Raw genomic sequence first — 18,818 nt, forward strand, 5'->3', positions numbered from 1 at the left:
TCTTGTCTGGCAGTAGCTTATTGTGATCTGAGACAGATTGTGTTCCCTTTAACAGGTTAACAGTTTGTATTGTTTGCAAAGCTAAGCCAATGGGACAGAGATACAGATCCTTTAACTCTTGGCAAGACTACAAAAGTGTATTTTCCAAAATCTCTTGAGTGAATATCAAATAGGCAAAGCAAGGCAAGGCATCTTTATTTAGGCTATATAGCACATTTCATACCAAGGCAACTCAATGTGCTTTACATAAAGACAAAACATTTAAAAAATAACAGCATAAAAGAGCATAAAAACAAACAATTACACAAATAGCCTATCAAATTGTAGTGTTTAGTTACAGTATAACAAACGGAAGTTGCTTGTTTTGTATTAAAATCAGGATATATATTGTGCTATTGTTTTTCTTTTGGGTTTGTTTTTTAGCGTATGATCATGTCCTGCACAACTCTGTCCATTAAAATCCTCTCTGAATTATCTATTTATTCAAGTAGCAACTAAATCATTTCCTTTATGATGTTAAGTGCCTAATGATAGATAGGCATAGAGTGATTAAATGTATGCATCCCTCTAATCCCTGGCACTCTGGAAGTTCTAAGTATTTTTCTTCTCAGTATTTCAGCCAACAGGCTGAAACTGTCATAGCAGATTAATGTTTTGTGCAGTTACACTAATTACACACAGGTTTTTGCCTCTGGGGCCCCGGATCTGTGTGTGCGAATCTGTGAGTGAAGGTTTCGTGTTTGATTTTCAGTAAAAAATCATAGTTTGTTTTTGACACTGTTGATTGGCAAGAGGTGGAATACACACTCTTTTTTCTGATCACAGGCTGATCCCAGTGCAGTTACATGCTTACATACATGTGCTTGAATGTGCACTTTTAGCAAGCGGTGGAGTTAAATTTCCTGCAGAAACAGCCTGTGTGGAGCCCATGTGTGTGTCACCCTAGAAGGTGGATTAGTGACTTAAGTCTCCACAACGCTGAAGGGCAGCCCTTATTTAGCCAGGAGAAAAGGCTGTTTTGGGTTGAACCACAGAGTGAAGCCTGCCAGATCATAATCACAGCTAAAGTCAGTCAGTCACACTAATAATACGCCAGCAGGACGTACTTCACACCTAGCTTATCCCTCACCTGTTTATGTTTAACTGAGATGTTTGATGCCAGAACTTGTATAAGTTGTGATATAGGCACACACACCTGAAGAACACTCAAAGGTCCATTGTTTAACAAAGCTCAAACATTCTTGATGTAAGGAAGACATCTTCAGATCTAATGATGCACAACAATAGATCAAACCATTTTAATTTTACTGCATTATCAGACCTACTGTCAGTTTTGCAGTGTAAGATTAGCTAATGCACATTGTCAGATTCCCTTTTTTCAGCAAAATGCTCTTTATGGTCTTTCTTTGCAGAGGGCTCGACAAGATCAATCAATGCCATATAGTTTTAGGTTACCAGCGGATTCTTATTTCTGTCCGTCCTGGGTGGGGGATCCCTCCTCTGTTTCTCACCCTGAGGTTTCTCACATTTTTCCCTGTTAAAAGGGTTTTCTATGGAGTTTTTCCCCAGTGGATGTGAGGGTCTAAGGGCAGAGGATGTTGTTATGATTGCCTTGCCATTTAAGATGCTAGCCTGTCTTTTTATAATTTGCCTCCTAACATGTAAGAAATGAACACAAACCCCTTTGTTTGTCTAAGTACATCGTGTACTCTCGTCTCGTCGACACGTCTCAGTGTCTTTTTTCTGGGGCAATATTAACATAGTTAGCAACAGCATAAAAATTGTACAAAACATTAGCATGTTAGCATTGTTGTTGTGAACGTACGTAACTACTAGGTAGCATTCAAAGTCAAATTAAGAAAAGAAGCGTATAGAGGTTTAAAAGCCTGACTCAGTTCAGTGTGATGGAAGGTTGACATGAAAGGCAATCATTACACACAAAGATAATAGGTCTGTTTAACTGGCTGGTCAGGGGCTTCTTTCTAATGTGGAGATTTCCATCAGTGTTTTGTCTGGGCTGTAACCACTATGTCTAGTCTCTGTCCCTCTCCTTCTCTTTTTTCCTCCTCCCTTTCTGTCTCTTTATGTCTTGCTTGTACAGTTTGTGTGTCATTATTTTCCTCTTTCCCCCCCACCCGTGGTCTCTTCATGAATGGTGGATCCTGGGGATGTCGTAGGACTGGAGAAAACAAACACTGCATCAATGCTTTGTGGAAACACAATCAGATAGAGTTGCCATTTATTCTACAGTAAATGGGGCTACAATAATACAGGCTTGTTCTCTTGGCTCACTTTGAGCAGCCTAATTGACATTTTACTGAACTGGACATTTTTTTTAAATTTGACCTCTCCTGTTTTATTTAATTTCTTCCAAGCACTCAACAAGTGAACAATAATCCAGTGACTTCATGCCCTCACTGTAAGCAGCAGTAAGTGCTTCCATTGTTACAGTGGATTACAGAAATGGCTCTCTGTCAAGTTTCGGGAAAGTGGCCAAAAGGATTAATGCAGATTCACTCCTGTAATGCCCTAAACCACCCCACCATTAGGTCACAGTCTCCTCACATGCCCTCAAACCTCTGACTAACAGTTACATCATATTTGCTCGGAGCAACTTCTATTATGTTCAGATAAATGTCAAGTTTAAAACTGCACTAATCAATATTTTCATATTAAGAATGAATAACTCTGTATAAAGTGAAAGGAGTCACTTGTGAAGATAATTCAATTAGGGTCTGCAGTTCCCCTCAGGTATTAGTGATTTACAATCTTTCAGCAAATTCTTTGATGTTTTCAACTTTTTTTTGCCTTTTTTTATAAATAACATCAAGAAGTTAAGAAGGCTCTGAAAATAAAGCGTCCATTTGTTCCTGGGAACTGCATGCCTCCAAATTCTTCTGCCTTGATTTGAAAAATGTGATATTATCTGTTATAACAATCCATTCATGGACGGCAAAATATGACGTAAAATAATCCAGTTACCCATCATATGATGAGAATCAGTAAAAATCTGATTTCCCGTTAATTGGCTGTCTTGTCCAGATTTTTAAACAAACTGTGAAAAATGACAAACCCGAACAGAGCAAAGTGCTATTTTTTGCCATTAGAAGTGTTTCCCCCTCGATCTTAACCTTATTTAGATTTAATCAAATTTTATGGTTCTTTTTTTAATAGTACACATCTCACCCTTGTTTCTATATGATTTGCTAATCAGCACTTTCACGTTTGGAGATTTCTCAACCTGCATTAATGAATAGACTGTACCAAAACCTGACAAAGAATCCAAAAACCTATATTTTTTTTTACATGTAACTCAATATTTAAACAAAATGCGCACAAAGTAAACTTCTCTTGCTGCAATTGTAAAATCTTAAATTCACATTTTGACGAGTTTCAGCTGTTTTGTATATCAGTGAAAAATGAAAAATGTTGCACACGTAATACATATATTACACGTTGTGTAATCTCTGTAATCTCACTCTGCGGGTTGTTCAGTGTCTGCAGTGCACACATGATTGTGTTTCTCTCCCAAACCTGCATCACTCCCCGGCTCTGTCTGTCGTCTTTTCTCATCAGTGCTGTAATCCCACAGAGCGTCCGCTAAATAGCTGGGATCTGATGTCACACACACAATGACACCTCTGTGTTGTTTTGCTCCTGTAGCCTCATTCACTCCTACTTTTCCTTTTCATCCTTGTGCTTGTGTGTGGTTGTTGTTTTTTCCTCCTCCTGCTCGCCCTCACTCTGACTGTCCCTTCAAGCCTTTCAAACGTTCTAAAGACTCTTGCTGTGATGAATGGGACCAATCTATTTAATGGAAACAAACACACATGCAAATTTGACATCTTCTTTAACACACACGCTCACAGAGCAACAATAGCAGCCATTTACTGTTGTCACATCCCCAAGAGTCTTGGTTCGTCTTAACTGTAGCCTCTGTGGGAATTAATTTACTACCAACAAAAGGTCCCACAACAGGGAACTTCCTTTTTTATATACTATATACTATATGACTGAGTATTTCAATATTACTGTAACTCAAGTATTTTAAAAATGTAGCTGTGTCAAATCTACATTGTTTTTCTACGAAGGCCTCAAATATTCCTGACATTTTAATGCTCCCAATATGTCCAAATATTTCCACTTCCTCTGCAGGTGGACAGTGCGCTCAGTGATGAGAGGCAGAGGGGCATCATGAGAGGAAATGATGTAATAACAGTGTGTTTATTTGCACTAAAGCAAACAGAGCGATTCCTTAATGAAAATCCAGGGCGGGACTGTTTACCCAGAGCTCTCTCGCTCACTCTTCCTCTCTCTCTCTCTCTCTCTCGTGAACAGTGAGGGCACTGTGATGTGTACTGGCACTGCATGGCCTCACACGCACACGCACACACACACACACACACACACACGCTGCACAGTAGTAGCACTCATCTGAACACAGCTCAGTGAATTTATTATCCATCTTGAGCTCCACTCCATTGGTTTTTACTATCAAAGCATCAATCAATCAATCAATCAATCAATCAATCAATCAATCAATCAATCAATCAATCAATCAATCAATCAATCAATCAATCAATCAATCACAGTTTTGAATGGAAGCCGGTAGTCTTACTGCATGCACAGACAACTCCACTCTTCTCTTACACACACACACACACACACACACGCACAGACACACACACACAGGCACACACACAGGCACACACTCTAACAAACAACTGCAGACCAGAACCTTTAAAATCCCTGAATAGACAAATGTAACCAAGAGGTTTGATTGGTTAATTTGATTAGCTCTAATGACAGGAGTAATTAATTAATCAATCCAATAGGCAATATATAATCAATACATGTCTGTGTTTTTCCGCCAGGATTCGTCCTCAGCTGGCCAAAGAAAAGATTGAAGGTTGTCACATCTGTACGTATGTGATGCCCGGGGAGCCCCAGGTGGTTCTGGGTAAGGACAAGGCCTTCACCTATGACCACGTCTTTGACATGGACACCCAGCAGGACAGCATCTACACACACTGCACAGAGAGCCTGATCGAGGGCTGCTTCGAGGGATACAACGCCACCATCTTCGCTTATGGACAGGTCAGTCCACACACACACACACACACACGTATGATTGCAAAGTGAATTTTTCTTCTGTTGTAAGTTGTTAGTTCAGCACAGGGGCATCACACACACACACACACACACACACACACACACACACACACACATCCACATTTGCTGAGGTTTTGACTTTCCATCGCTGCAGGGGAGGGAGATGCCTCCAGAATACAGAGATTTATGGCAGCATGTGATGTGGAGATGATTTCATTGCGTGGAGGGAGTGAACAGGCCTCTGCCACACACCAGCTCCGACAATACACTATCAGCTGACATGTTCCGACCTGCTCACACCACCGGCGCTTCATATTGGCTCCAATAGATCAGCCTGAGAGGGAGTTTATTGCCCAATGAAAGCAAAGTGGGAGCAGATTGCTTCACCTCATACCACAGCAGAGAACTGCAGCACAGCACACAATCAAAACATATTTCTGAGACATTAACACCAAACTCTAACCTGGCTGCTGACAGCCCCACAGTCTGGACTCTTCAGAAATGTGTGATGTATCAGGGCCACTCTGAGGATTATTATGTCTGCAGATAACTGGCAAAGTTCTCTAGGAAAGGTGCATTTCACATATTTTACACGCTTAAATTTTTCTTAATTAGGAGCTTCTGATACTAATGACGTATTGTTTAAATCACACAGTTAAAGAGACCCCGAGGAGTTTGCTTTTGGTTATAAAAGAGTCTCATATTAATGTGGATGAATCTACGTCCCACACTTGTTAATGGGTCCATTTTCGATAAATATATCTTTTGTCTTTATAGTTATTTTGATATTATTATTTAGTGGTCGACTCGCCCAGCTTTTCCTAGTTTGGAAATGCTGGGCGCATTGGAATAACGCCGCCAGATCGCTAGTTGGCATGGTTTATGGTCGGAACTACAACGGTATCTGATCGTCTTCAAACCTCCGACTTTCGTTCTTGATTAATGAAAACATTCTTGGCAAATGCTTTCACTTTCGTCCATCTTGCGCCGGTCAAAGAATTTCACTGTGTGCGCAGAGGCTCATGGGAAATGTAGTGTGAGAACATTTCGCTTTCTGAAACTCCTCGTAGTCCCTTTAATGTTTTTGATGTGACACTGATTGAAGAACATGGGATGAACTGAGGGAAAGAAGTACATCAAATTCAATTGAGTTTGGATTTTTCAGTCAATAAAAAAGATCGAAAGCAAAGTTTGAGAGTTTTAATCAAATCTCTGACATGTCAGCAGAATAAAAAATTTAATTCAAGTCCATCTCTTGCTATTATAAGAAAATTGTAACATCGATTTAATGCCATAACTCTGACACATCATGGCATTTTATCACTACCATTTATCACCAGTCATGAACTCTGTAGGTTTTGTCAGCTGCTGTTATGATAAGCAGAGGGATGATGTGTAACAATGTCCTTGGTTGCACTCAAACTGTCATTAAGGTCTGAATGTAACTGTCCATGAGGAGAAGTTCCTCTCATATGGCGTCTCTTGCTGCTGGAGTTGAACAAGAGCAGTTAGACTTCCCCTCTTCTTAATCTCACCCTCCACTCGCCTTCTTTCTCTCCATTATTCTCTCCTCTCATTGTCCCTGCAGCCGTTGTGTTTCTGTCAAAGAGGCTTTCACAGAGCGCACACCCAAAAGACACACACAGAAGTAATAGTGCAGACACATAATCACACAGGTGCAATCTCATACAATAAGACAGACAGACAGCACAGCACAGCAGTCTTTCTCATACATACACACCCACACACACACACACACACACACACACACATATTTGGACACAGAGTCCCTCATCTATCACAACACACACACACAGACTGCCAAGGTCTTTCAGGCATTTCAGCAGGGAGGAGAAGGGGTGACGTGTGAATTCGAGCTCAATGTTGCATTCCTCTTTTTGTCACCATGGCGACAACATAGAGAGGTCCCCTCTGACCCCCCCTAAACTCTCCAGAGCTGCACCCCTACCCTTTTCTCTAATGATACCAGTGTTTCTTTCTTTTTGACATGAAGACTTTGTGCAGAGACATTAAATAAACAGAAACACACAGATAAGAGACGCACGTCTTTTTTATTCCCATTTGGAAAAAAAAACAAAAACTCAATGTGTCTTCTTTTCTGTGTGCAGACGGGTTCGGGGAAGACCTACACCATGGGAACAGGATTCGACGTCAACATCGGAGAGGATGAGCTGGGTATCATTCCCCGGGCCGTCAACCACCTGTTCAAAGGGATGGAGGAGCGAAGACAGGCCGCCACCGAGCAGGGCCGGCCGGTCCCCGAGTTCAAAATCAACGCACAGTTCCTGGAGGTGCAGAGACACACACACACACAGAGGGGCAGAGCACAATCAAACAGATTCACAGGATATAAACATTGGAAATTGGAAACGAGTCTCAACCGAAAACATCTAGTCCACTTCAGGTCCATTAGTTTGACATAGCCAGAACATGCCGACAGCGAGAGGGCAAAGGTCGGCAGAGGGTGAAAGGTTCAGGTCGTTAAAGCGTCCAGATGACCCTACGGCCATTAAACTGTCATTAGCCCGTCTCTGTGCTCATCTACTGGCTTTATTTTTAACAGCCAACAAGTGGCTGCCAACAGCTGGTGAGGAGGCAGCTGGGGAGACAAAGATGAGACAGTGAAGCAATGACAGACGACGTGATGACGGATCAGCAACTGAGCGCTCCTTCACGTAATCTCTGTGTGTTATCGATTTCCTGCTTCTTGTTTCTTCAACTCGTTCCACCTGCTTTCCAGCTGTACAACGAGGAGGTGCTGGACTTGTTCGACTCCACCCGAGACCTCGAGGCCAGGAAACAGAGGTCCAATATTAAAATCCACGAAGACGCCAATGGAGGCATCTATACTGTCGGGGTCACCACCCGCACCGTCACCTCTGCAGCCGAGGTCAGCTCAAACAACACCACACAACAACAAGTTTTCTTTTGCACTGATGCCACATCTGTCCTGTGTTTAACTGTATTTACTCAGGAGCGGCATCTGTTTGCTCTTGTGCCACTTTCTGCTAATTATGTTTGAAATTGAATTTTGTGGTATTTTAACCCATTTGATCTGTTCTTATATGATTAATCATGTCATGTTTTTAATTTGTTTTTATTTAATCCTTGTCAGCTGTGTCTTTCTGTACTTTTTTCTGTGTAACACTTTTGAATTGCACTAGCCTATGAAAACTTCTATTCAAATTTAGTTAGTGACTGATCGATTGACTGTTTGATGAGTATACTATTGAATATCTCAAGAAGAAAATATAATTTTTAATAAGTTCATGATGGATTTCCTGTGTAGGTATAAACTCAAGCTAAAAGTACTTATGAAGTGAGAATACAGCTTATTCCTCCCCTTCATCTCTTGTCCAACAGATGATCCAGTGTCTGAAGCTGGGCGCTCTGTCTCGTACGACAGCCAGCACCCAGATGAATGTCCAGAGTTCGCGCTCTCACGCCATCTTCACCATCCACCTGTGCCAAGTTCGAGTCTGCTCTCCTGATAACAACGTAAGTACTCTGCCTCTCTTCTACTAAAGAGCCCAATGATGTCACTGATCACCTTACATTCACAGTTATTGCTCCTGACTGAAATGCAAATTGTACCTTTTATTCTCTGTTGTGCTCTAACTGTTCCAGGACAACGTAACAGACAACCGCTTAGCTAATGACTCTGAGATTAATGAGTTTGAGACGCTGACAGCCAAGTTCCACTTTGTGGACCTGGCCGGTTCTGAGAGACTGAAGAGAACCGGAGCAACGGGAGACAGAGCCAAAGAGGGAATCTCCATCAACTGTGGGCTGGTGAGGAAGCTGAGAGCACATCTCACTCTGAACGCTGCACTGCTGTCACCAGTTGTTAGATCAAGTGTTTGCTGTTACAGTACCTGATGTGAAACAAGGAACCTATGTTGTGATTTTTCTGGAGCAGCAGAGCCCCCTGGTGGCCCAAACATGAATTACAAACCTAATCCCAATGTTCCCTAAGGACTGAGTTGTGAACCTTCACACACTTAGTTATTGTGATGAGTGACTGAGAGTGTGAGAAAGGTTGCAGGGACTCAAAATGTCAAATTATGAAAAGAGATGTTTTGATGAATCTGATAAAAGCATATTTAGAATCATCCTGCCATCATAGGACAAATAGCTGCACTCAGCTCTGCCATCTCTCAATCACCAGTGATTTTTTCTTGTAATTTGAACGTTAGCATTAGCTCCTTTCATGCCTGCCCTGAAGTTAATGACCCAGTGCTATGAACTGTGGGTAATTCCCTCAGGTAAAGTCTGCACAAATACAAACTTGTAGTAAGTCTGTATAAGGAGGAGCCCAAAATGTCTGTTAGAAAGCCTTTTGCTCTCAGTTAATGATTTTACTTTTAGATCGACCTAAGACCTAGTGTCTGTTAGGGTGAACATTTGGACTGGGCCTAACACAACAGCTTCTCTATCACAATCTAACCATTTTGAAAATGTTCTCAGACAAACTCCTCTTCTTCAATGTGTTTCTTTTCTTCTGTCCCATCAGCTTGCCCTGGGAAATGTCATCAGTGCTCTGGGAGACAGGAGTAAACGCTCCACTCATGTGCCTTACAGAGACTCCAAACTGACACGACTGTTACAGGACTCACTAGGTGGCAACAGGTCTGTGCTGCTGAAGTATATGCTACATAACAATATAAATTTATATCTAGAGAAAATGAAGCGTTTTCAAATACCTGTGAAATCAATTCTTGTGTTGGTCGCATATATCCATAAAAAAATCATAATATTCCACGGAGACTGATCATTTTTCTTCATCTCTGTATTCTTCAGTCAAACTGTGATGATCGCCTGTATCAGCCCGTCAGACCGGGACTTCATGGAGACTTTGAACACCCTGAAGTACGCCAACCGAGCCCGCAACATCAAGAACAAGGTGATGGTGAACCAGGACCGGGCCAGCCAGCAGATCAGCGCTCTCAGAACTGAAATAGCTCGACTGCAGATGGAGCTGATGGAGTACAAGACCGTAAGAACACGCGGACAGTAGTGGAAATAATCAAATACATTGGATGTGAGTGGAAAAAACAGTATTGTTCAATGACATGAATGATGCTGTCTGATACCCAAGGGAAAGCGAATGGTGGGTGAGGATGGGATGGAGGGCATCAACGACCTGGTCCATGAGAACTCCATGCTGCAGACAGAGAACAACCACCTGAGGGTGAGGGTGAAGGCCATGCAGGAGACCATCGACGCTCAGAGAGCCAGACTGACTCAGGTCCTCAGTGACCAGGCCAACCAGGCTCTGGCTAAAGCCGGTAAGACCTCTACCCTACTCTATGGCCAATACATTCAAAAGCTTTTTATATGGCAGAATCACCTTGTTTACTTTTACTGAGTCATGCCAGCAGCTGTGGCTCAACAGGGTTTTGATGAGAATGTGCTAACATTGGCTAAAAGTTAAATTTCTATTTTTGTTGTTGTTGTTTTTATTTCTTTTTTTTCTTATATGTGTCTTTCTCCATGTTCAAGATTTTGGTAAAATATTTAACATTTTAACATTTGCTGGTTGACAAAAGCCTGTTTGTGAGGTTTGTGCTCCTGACAAGTTGCCACTAAACCATGATAAAGAAAAAGTGATCCATCTGTTTGCAGGTGAAGGTAATGAAGAAATCGGAAACATGATTCAGAACTATATCAAAGAAATCGAGGAGCTCAGGTATGTGTCCTGGTAGTTAAACGCTAACACTTTATAATAAGTACACACTATTTTTTTTGTACTTTATTTTTATAGAAGGAACATAGACAACATACAGAGAGATATAGAACAAACAGCTGGCCACCTATACATTCATTCAGACGTTATACTGATGGAGTTACAAGTACAATGATGGCTCAATGAGCATCTCTAGTGGACATGTACACAATCCATTTTTCCCACTAGTGCAAATATTTATCAGTCTGTAGATTTAACGAAAAGGTCATCCTTTCCATATTTTGGATATTGGTCACAATATTGATCCAGTCTGACTCTGCTGGAGGTGTGGTCCGCAGCCAGCTTCAAGTTACAGTTTTCTAACTGGTTGCTAATAATATTTTTAAAAGATATTTGTCTCTCCCCAGTATATGGGGTGCAATATTACCCAGGTAGATTGTAGAAAAAGAGCTGTTAATTTCATCACCAAAAATGTTTTGTGTTACTCGTGTAATCTTTTGCCAATATGGCTGAATAGCTGGGCAGCTCCAGAATATGTGAAAATGGTCTGCTAGCTGTTCACCACACTTCCTCCAACACAGTCTCCCCTGTCTGCACACATTTTAACTTAGGGGTTCTGAAATATCTAACCAGATTCCACCAGCAGAAATCTCTCCAGAGACCAGAACTACAGTAGAGGAAGTTGACTGCACAGAGCATATTCAACCACTCTTCTTCTGTGATGACAGTTCGAGATTCTTTCTCCCATTTTAATCTAATCTTATCTGTTGAGTGTTTCTTAATAGATTGAATACGGGAGTACAGTTTTGAAACAAGTTTCCTATTGTCCTTATTTTTGTACATGTCAATATGTTGATTAAGCTGGTCTCACTTTCCTCTAGTGGTTTTAGGATCGTTATAATAAGACCTGGTTTGAAGATACCTAAAGAAAAAAAAAATTTCTAGCCCATATGTATCTGAAATTTTCTGAAAACTATCAAATTCTCCCTTGGATGTAATTGAGCAGTAAGAAGTGATTCCCCTTCTATACCAATGTTTAAACCTCCCGTCAATCCTTGCGGGCTTAAATTCAGGGTCAAAGGCAACTCATCTCAGTAACTTAGACTGTCTTTCAAGTGATGGTGACTTACATTCCTTAAACCAAATATGAAGGCAGACTTTAGACCATTGGTTCAGGCCACTAGAATGCTGCTCATACAGTGTTTTACTGCCCAGTATACTGTAGATTGTAACGGTATGTCTAATTTGCCCCGTTTACATGAGAGCTTTAATTCCGAATTAAAATCATTTAATTCTGAATTAAAGTTAATTCCGCTTTAAAAACATCATGTAAACGTGGTAAGTATGAAGTTTCCAAATCCTTCCATTTTGCTGTGTAATTTGGGTTGCAGCAGCATGTCAGTGGTCTTAATTGTGCTGCCTTATTAAGCATTAGTTAAGCATTAATAAATACTGAATTCTTCATTCATAATGCATGAATATTCATTAGTATGTAGTTTATAAATACAGTTAATGCTTATCAATGATGAGTAAAACATTTTTAACTGTGTTTATAAACTGCATACTAATGAGTATTCATGTGTTATAAATGATGACTTCAGTATTTCATGCTTAACTAATAATTAACAGTGTGTACTTAAGTGTTACCAATTAAACAACTACACAAGAAACAGTCCTGAAACGACACAACCGTTCACAGGTGGTGACAACTAATGGGGATTCAGTAAACAATAAACCATAAACAGGCAGTAAACATAGTGAAAGGCGACGGTCATGTGACAGTGATGATGTTTCTTCCCTCAGAGCTAAACTTTTTGAAAGTGAGGCTGTGAGCGAGAACCTGAGGAAGAACCTGTCCCGAGCCTCCACCCGCTCCTCGCTGTACGGCCCCGGCTCCTTCGCCCCCGAGGCGGCGGCCAGCGACGTCATCATGATGGCCAAGAAGGACTTGGAGAAGCTCAAGAAGAAGGAGAAGAAGAAGAAGAAAAGGTAGAGCAGGCATCCTTGTTTTGTTTATTGACTTTTTTCAGGTTTAAGGTTTTTACTTCCTCACCATGTTGTTTGTTTGTTGTTGAATTTCAGCGTTAAAGACTGAAACAAATATTTTGTTGAATATTAAAATGGCAGGGTCTTTATGTTTGTCTGTTGCCATGGTGATGACATGTGGTTCCTGCATAAGAGGTTTATTTCTTTGATGGAGTGTGTGCTCGATTCAGACGGTGACAGCTGATGATGAAGATGGACAAGCTGTGGACAAACTCAGCACACAGTTCATTGATCCTTCAGTTGTGGCCGTGTGGAAACGTGTCCTTGCATTTATATTTATATACTTGTAAAGGCCACATTATATACCTGATGTCGACATGAAGAACAGGTTTAAACTGTTCTTGGCAGGATTTCCATCTCCACAGTCAGGCATCATCATTTGAAGAGTCTCTACACTTGTCTTTCTTGCTGCTCTGCCTCACTCTCTGTCTTTCTCCTATCTTGTAATATTCCCTCACTTGCTCCGTCTTCCACGGCCTGTCTCTGCCTCCTCCTCACCTCCACACCACACCATGCTCACCCCCCCCCCATCCCTCTCTGAAGGCTGAGGCGATACGAGGAGAGTCGCCACCGAGAGGTTGAACACGCCAGGTTTGCCACATCCCATCCTGGATTGGGTCAAATCCCATAACCTGAAAACTGATCCAATTACCAGCTAGTTTGGCACGGACGTGCAACTTCATGTGGTTTTGTGTTCACACTGAAATGTACCCAGTAATTGAAAAGATCCCGGTTGATACTTCACTTAGGTCTTAACCCATGTCTTCCTTTCTGAGTTCCCAAAGTAACTAATCTCTAACGTCTTCTGCACCTACAGGTGGTTTACGTTCCCGCAGATCTCTTAACCAACCTCCTCCCTTTTTCTCCTAACCCTCTGTTCGTCCTGTTTTTCCTCTTTGCTGCACACTGCAAGATATTGATCAGATCTCAGATCAGATATAAGTAGCCTAACCAAAGAAAAAGAGGAAAATATTATTGAAAAGTTCTGTTGAACTTGGTCAACAAATCTTTGCAGTGTGTGGCTCTGGCTTTAGTTTGTAATGTGATTGCTAATAACTGTGTAATAATTATGATAATTTAATTCTGATATCGTTCCATGTTTAACATTAATGTTTCCCCCCCCGATGCATCACAGTGAAACCACTAGTTAATCAACACTGATTCCACATCTGCTCCTGATCCAATAAAAAGCACATAATCATTTGCATGTATCCTTCACCTTGTGTTTGAATTTACACTGCTGTTAATCCAAATCTGACCAAGAGTATAAATATTCTAGGTAGGCCTATGGTTGGTAGCCGTGATGTTTTTTTTCTCTCTCAGCATCGTCAAGGAGGAAGTCCCAGACAATGAACAGGAGCGAGGAACCGAAGAGGCAGAGGTGGTAAGTGAAGCTTTTAGATTTCAAATTAGTTTAAAGATGTTCATCATCACACAGTATTTTGTGTGTATTTTATTGTCTTCACTATATGTACTTTAATGTGTCCAGGAGGGCAGCGATCACGAAGAAGGGGAGGATGCCGACGGAGAGGAGGAGGACTTCGACATGGCAGCAGAAGACACATCTGATGAATCCGATTCTGAAGAACTGGAGGAGAAAGGTAACGTTATCTTTCGCAAAATAATTCATCACATGCGTAGCAGAAAAGAGGCCCAAATTTATTTGTTCCCGCGATGTGTGTCTGCGTGCAGAGAGCGTCCAGGCTGATCTGGCCAACATCACCTGTGAGATCGCCATCAAGCAAAAGCTGATCGACGAGCTGGAGAACAGCCAGCGTCGCCTGCACACGCTCAAACAGCAGTACGAACAGAAGCTGATGATGCTGCAGAACAAGATCAGAGACACACAGCTGGAGAGGGACAAGGTGCTGCACAACATGGGTACGAGACACTGTTGATATCCCCGACACAGATAAGATGAGGTAAGATGGAACAAAACATATGAAAGGCTGCTTCATCCTCCCTCTCTTGATAATCTCCAGGGTCAGTGGAGGCGGGGACTGAGGAGAAGGCCAAGAGGATCAAAGTTGAGTATGAGAGGAAGCTGGGCTCCATGAACAAAGAGCTGCAGAAGCTCCAGTCGGCTCAGAAGGAACACGCCCGCCTGCTGAAGAACCAGTCGCAGTATGAGAAACAGCTCAAGAAACTCCAGCAAGATGTGACCGAGATGAAGAAGACCAAGGTGAATAAATGGGTTATTAACTGCCTTTTACTGTTGTGTTGTTGCAGTGCTGACTTAATTATCTCATGCTTTGGGCGCGCGCGTGTGTGTGTGTGTTTGTCCACCAGGTGGTGCTGATGCGTCAGATGAAGGAGCAGCAGGAGCGGAACAGGGCCACAGAGTGCAGGAGAAACAGGGAGATCGCCAGTCTGAAGAAAGACCAGCGTAGAGCCGAGGTGAGAGGGATGAAAACACCAATATGTGTCATTTTTTATAGGCCTTATTGTTGTACTTTTATTTCTAGAGTTTGTTTTACTGATAATAATTAAGGTACCTCAAAATCTCCACAACAGTGCTTTGGTACTGGGAAATAGAAAACACTTAGTTGTTTCTTGTTATAATCACTGGGGAAGAAACACAAATGACTAAAAAAAAATTGAATTATTTTCTATACTGAACACTTTCTCCTTCATATTGATCTCACCTTACAGCACCAGGTGAGGCAGCTGGAGGCTCAGAAGAGACAACAGGAGCTGATTCTGCGCAGGAAGAATGAAGAAGTAAGACAAGCTCATGGTCATGCAGGGAGGGTTTGGAAGTGAAATCACACTTAAAGGGATAGTTCAACATTGCCATAATCCCTAGTCTTAGGAGGAGGTTCGTTACCTTGAATTGTCGGTGCAAGCTATTTTTAGAGCGGCGGAGCAGAGCCGCGAGCTGCTCAGAGCTACGCTACAGAGGCTAAGGTTTCCCTCATCAAACTGAATTTGCCAAAATGTTGAACTATCCCTTTAACGTTATTTAGTTGATTCTGTTTGTACTACAAAATGTTTTGTGAATTGCATCAGGTGACGGCTCTCAGACGGCAGGTGCGGCCTGTGTCTGGGAAGGCCAGCAGGAAGGTGAGCTTACCTGAACCTCTGCAGGAGCCCCCACATCGAGCCACACCAGGCAGACTACACACATCTGGAGCATCCCAGTCCAATGGAGCCAGGTATGACCTTCAAGGTGTGGGACGGTGTGTATAAAGACTTTGTGTCTTTTAATGTATCTCAAAGAGCAATGTCTTCCTCCCAAGGAGTTCACCAGTGCGGATGGGAAGCAGCTACCTCAGCAGGACTGCCAGGGCCAAATGGCAGTCCCTAGAGAGACGCGTCACTGACATCATCATGCAGAGAATGACTATCTCTAACATGGAGACAGATATGAACCGACTGCTGAAGGTAACAAATCATAACAAGGCAAAAGTCAGTTTTTCTCCATTCCCACAAAAGTGATTATTCGTTATTCTTGTCCTGCCCTCTTTAAACTCTCCCTCTCCCATTGCAGCAACGTGAGGAGCTGACCAGACGGAGGGAGCGTGTGTCCAGGAAGAGAGAGAAGATGGCGGTGGAGGGCGCCGACGCCGACCGCTCCCTGGCCTCCCTCAATGAGGAGCTGGAGTCTCTGAGCGCCAACATTGACTACATCAACGACAGCATCGCTGACTGCCAGGCCAATATTATGCAGATGGAGGAAGCAAAGGTGAAAGAATATCAGTAATCTAAATAGTGCTTCATTCTCATGACAATGGAGTTGTAAAGCAGAAGTAAGCGATCCGGTCGTTTTGGCTAACTTCCTGTCAGCCGATGGAGTTAGCAGTCCCCGCCCTAGTCCCTACGTCACCACATTTACGCGCATCCTTGGCTGCACACACAGAGAGGACCGCCCCTTTATGCCGTTCTCTCTCCTCATTGGATAAAGGTTGTAGGATACAAGGAAAGTTTTCTCCTCGGCTTACAGCAGAGCAGAGTGACTGACAGACCCGTGTTTCAGACCAAACACTCTATATAAGTGATTGCTGTCGGAAGATAGAACTATTTAAGACTTATATTAACACAAACATTCCGCTTACTTCTGCTTTAATGGCTTTAGGTAAAATAGGATAAAGAAAGGACCATATCTATTCTGTTTTAGCATTAAGCCAGGTTCATATGGCTCATTTATCTTGTCTTACATGATAGCCTACTCCTTCAGTTCCTTTAATGGGTTATTATTCCTTGAATTGATTTTAACGAATCAGCATTTTAGAACTTGTCACGATCACAGGAAGTGAGAAACTGCAGAAAGTTACTGCAACTGCTTGGTTTTATGTCTGTTTGGCCTCCAAAACCCTGCAGGTTATTTATCAGTTGTCAGGCTGTACTCACATTGGGAGCTGCTGTATGTGTGGTCATATTTCTGCGTTAGTCTCTAATAAAAATAAAATCCTTGAAACAGGGCAGCTAAGGATTGGGTAGCTGGCTGCTAGCTAGTTTAAAGCAAGCTTTTCACCAGCTGTTTTTCAGTGCTCTGACTCGGTAGATTGGTTTCTTGAAAACATTAAAGCTCCATAGAGGTCACTTGAGTATCACATGCTGTAACTTAAGTAACAAAAATACAGGAAGCCAAAGAAAACATAAAAATGAATCGACAATCCTTAATACATGTTGGTACGGCTCAGGTTAGCTGTTTTCCCCTTTTTGCAGTTTGTGTGCTATGCTAAGATAACTAGCTTCAGGTAGTAGGCTAACTTTATGTAACACAGAGATATAAGAGTTTTTATTCTAAGCCAACTCTCAGCAAGAAACTGTATTAGCATACATTAGCAACATCAGTTCAATAATGCACAAGCTGCACTAAAGCGTGTTCCTTTACTGAGTCACTCTAATGGATGTGTTATTATTCTGGGCTACAGGAGGAAGGAGATACGGTGGATGTTACTGCAGTGATCAGCTCCTGTAACTTATCAGAGGCTCGCTTCCTCCTGGATCATTTCATGACTATGGCCATCAATAAGGTAGCGGCTTCATCTTCTCTCCGTCTTAATGTGATTAGTCTGTCTGTTTGCATTCCCAGGCTGACCAGAGGTAAAGTCAGGTTTCTCTGTGACTCTGGAAACAACTTATTTAACCTTATAAAGCCGTATTTATTATTAGTTATCGTGAGTCACGCAGCTCCACACTCTGCCTTATTAACCAGGATAGATCAATTGCAAGAAAACCCGAGGCACTACTTGTATTCAACTATTTATGTTGCCCACGTCTTTTAAAATAGATGTACTGTATGAATTTAATTGCGTTTTGATTGCTAATGCATATTGCTAGTTGTTGTGGCAACCGTCTCCCAGTTTATCTGTTCATCTTGATCTTGCTTTCTTCATAGCCATGGTTCCATTATAAGATTGGATTCAATGAGACTTTAAATGGAACAACTTGATTAAATTAATTTTCAATTAGATTAGATGAGATTAGATTTGATGAAACCTAATTGGTCCGGCGAGGAAATGCAGCTGCAAAGACCAGGACAAACTGAACGAATGAAAAAGTGGAAGTAATTGAAGCAACATGCTGAACCTGGAAGACATAGATCGGTTATTGTGTTTGACTGTTTCGAAGCTTTACAAATAATTCATTGCTACAGTGCTGTAAGTGATAAAGTGTCTGCTCCATGTGGTGACTGTCAGGGTCTGCAGGCAGCTCAGAAGGATTCCCAGCTGAAGGTTATGGAGGGCAGGTTGAAGCAGACGGAGATTAACAGCGCCACCCAGAACCAGCTGCTGTTCCACATGCTGAAGGAAAAGGCTGAGATCAATCCAGAGCTGGACGCCCTGCTGGGCAGCGCCCTGCAAGGTAGGAAACACCAGGAAGATCAGCACCAGCCTGAGCATGTCAATAACAATCACCTTTTCAGTCATCTTCTCTTTTCATCATGTGGCTACAGTTTATTTTGCAGGCTTCAGTCTCCTCTGTGGTTTGCAAAAAGAATTGATGC

At 42.1% G+C, this 18,818-nt stretch overlaps 1 protein-coding gene across 6 annotated transcripts in view; it reads left to right on the top strand.

Annotated features, from left to right (window-relative positions):
* LOC146963115 (kinesin-like protein KIF21A) overlaps positions 1–18,818 on the top strand; it is a 42,564-nt gene that overhangs the window by 16,043 nt on the left and 7,703 nt on the right. For 3 of the 6 annotated variants that reach the window (XM_085769710.1, XM_085769711.1, XM_085769713.1), the window contains exons 2-23: positions 4,875–5,097; positions 7,242–7,424; positions 7,874–8,023; positions 8,497–8,631; positions 8,761–8,925; positions 9,647–9,762; positions 9,934–10,129; positions 10,232–10,421; positions 10,759–10,822; positions 12,623–12,808; positions 13,409–13,456; positions 14,189–14,249; positions 14,355–14,466; positions 14,558–14,746; positions 14,848–15,047; positions 15,155–15,262; positions 15,518–15,586; positions 15,875–16,020; positions 16,105–16,249; positions 16,356–16,550; positions 17,743–17,844; positions 18,511–18,676. In XM_085769710.1, the coding sequence (XP_085625836.1) occupies positions 4,875–5,097; positions 7,242–7,424; positions 7,874–8,023; positions 8,497–8,631; positions 8,761–8,925; positions 9,647–9,762; positions 9,934–10,129; positions 10,232–10,421; positions 10,759–10,822; positions 12,623–12,808; positions 13,409–13,456; positions 14,189–14,249; positions 14,355–14,466; positions 14,558–14,746; positions 14,848–15,047; positions 15,155–15,262; positions 15,518–15,586; positions 15,875–16,020; positions 16,105–16,249; positions 16,356–16,550; positions 17,743–17,844; positions 18,511–18,676 (3,149 nt within the window). The remainder of the gene's footprint in view (positions 1–4,874; positions 5,098–7,241; positions 7,425–7,873; positions 8,024–8,496; positions 8,632–8,760; positions 8,926–9,646; positions 9,763–9,933; positions 10,130–10,231; positions 10,422–10,758; positions 10,823–12,622; positions 12,809–13,408; positions 13,457–14,188; positions 14,250–14,354; positions 14,467–14,557; positions 14,747–14,847; positions 15,048–15,154; positions 15,263–15,517; positions 15,587–15,874; positions 16,021–16,104; positions 16,250–16,355; positions 16,551–17,742; positions 17,845–18,510; positions 18,677–18,818) is intronic. The other 3 variants (XM_085769714.1, XM_085769715.1, XM_085769716.1) reach the window with 1 other exon arrangement.

Source organism: Trachurus japonicus, chromosome 23 (assembly GCF_045865225.1).
Source record: "Trachurus japonicus isolate A0001 chromosome 23, Traja_1.0".
NCBI lineage: Eukaryota > Metazoa > Chordata > Actinopteri > Carangiformes > Carangidae > Trachurus > Trachurus japonicus.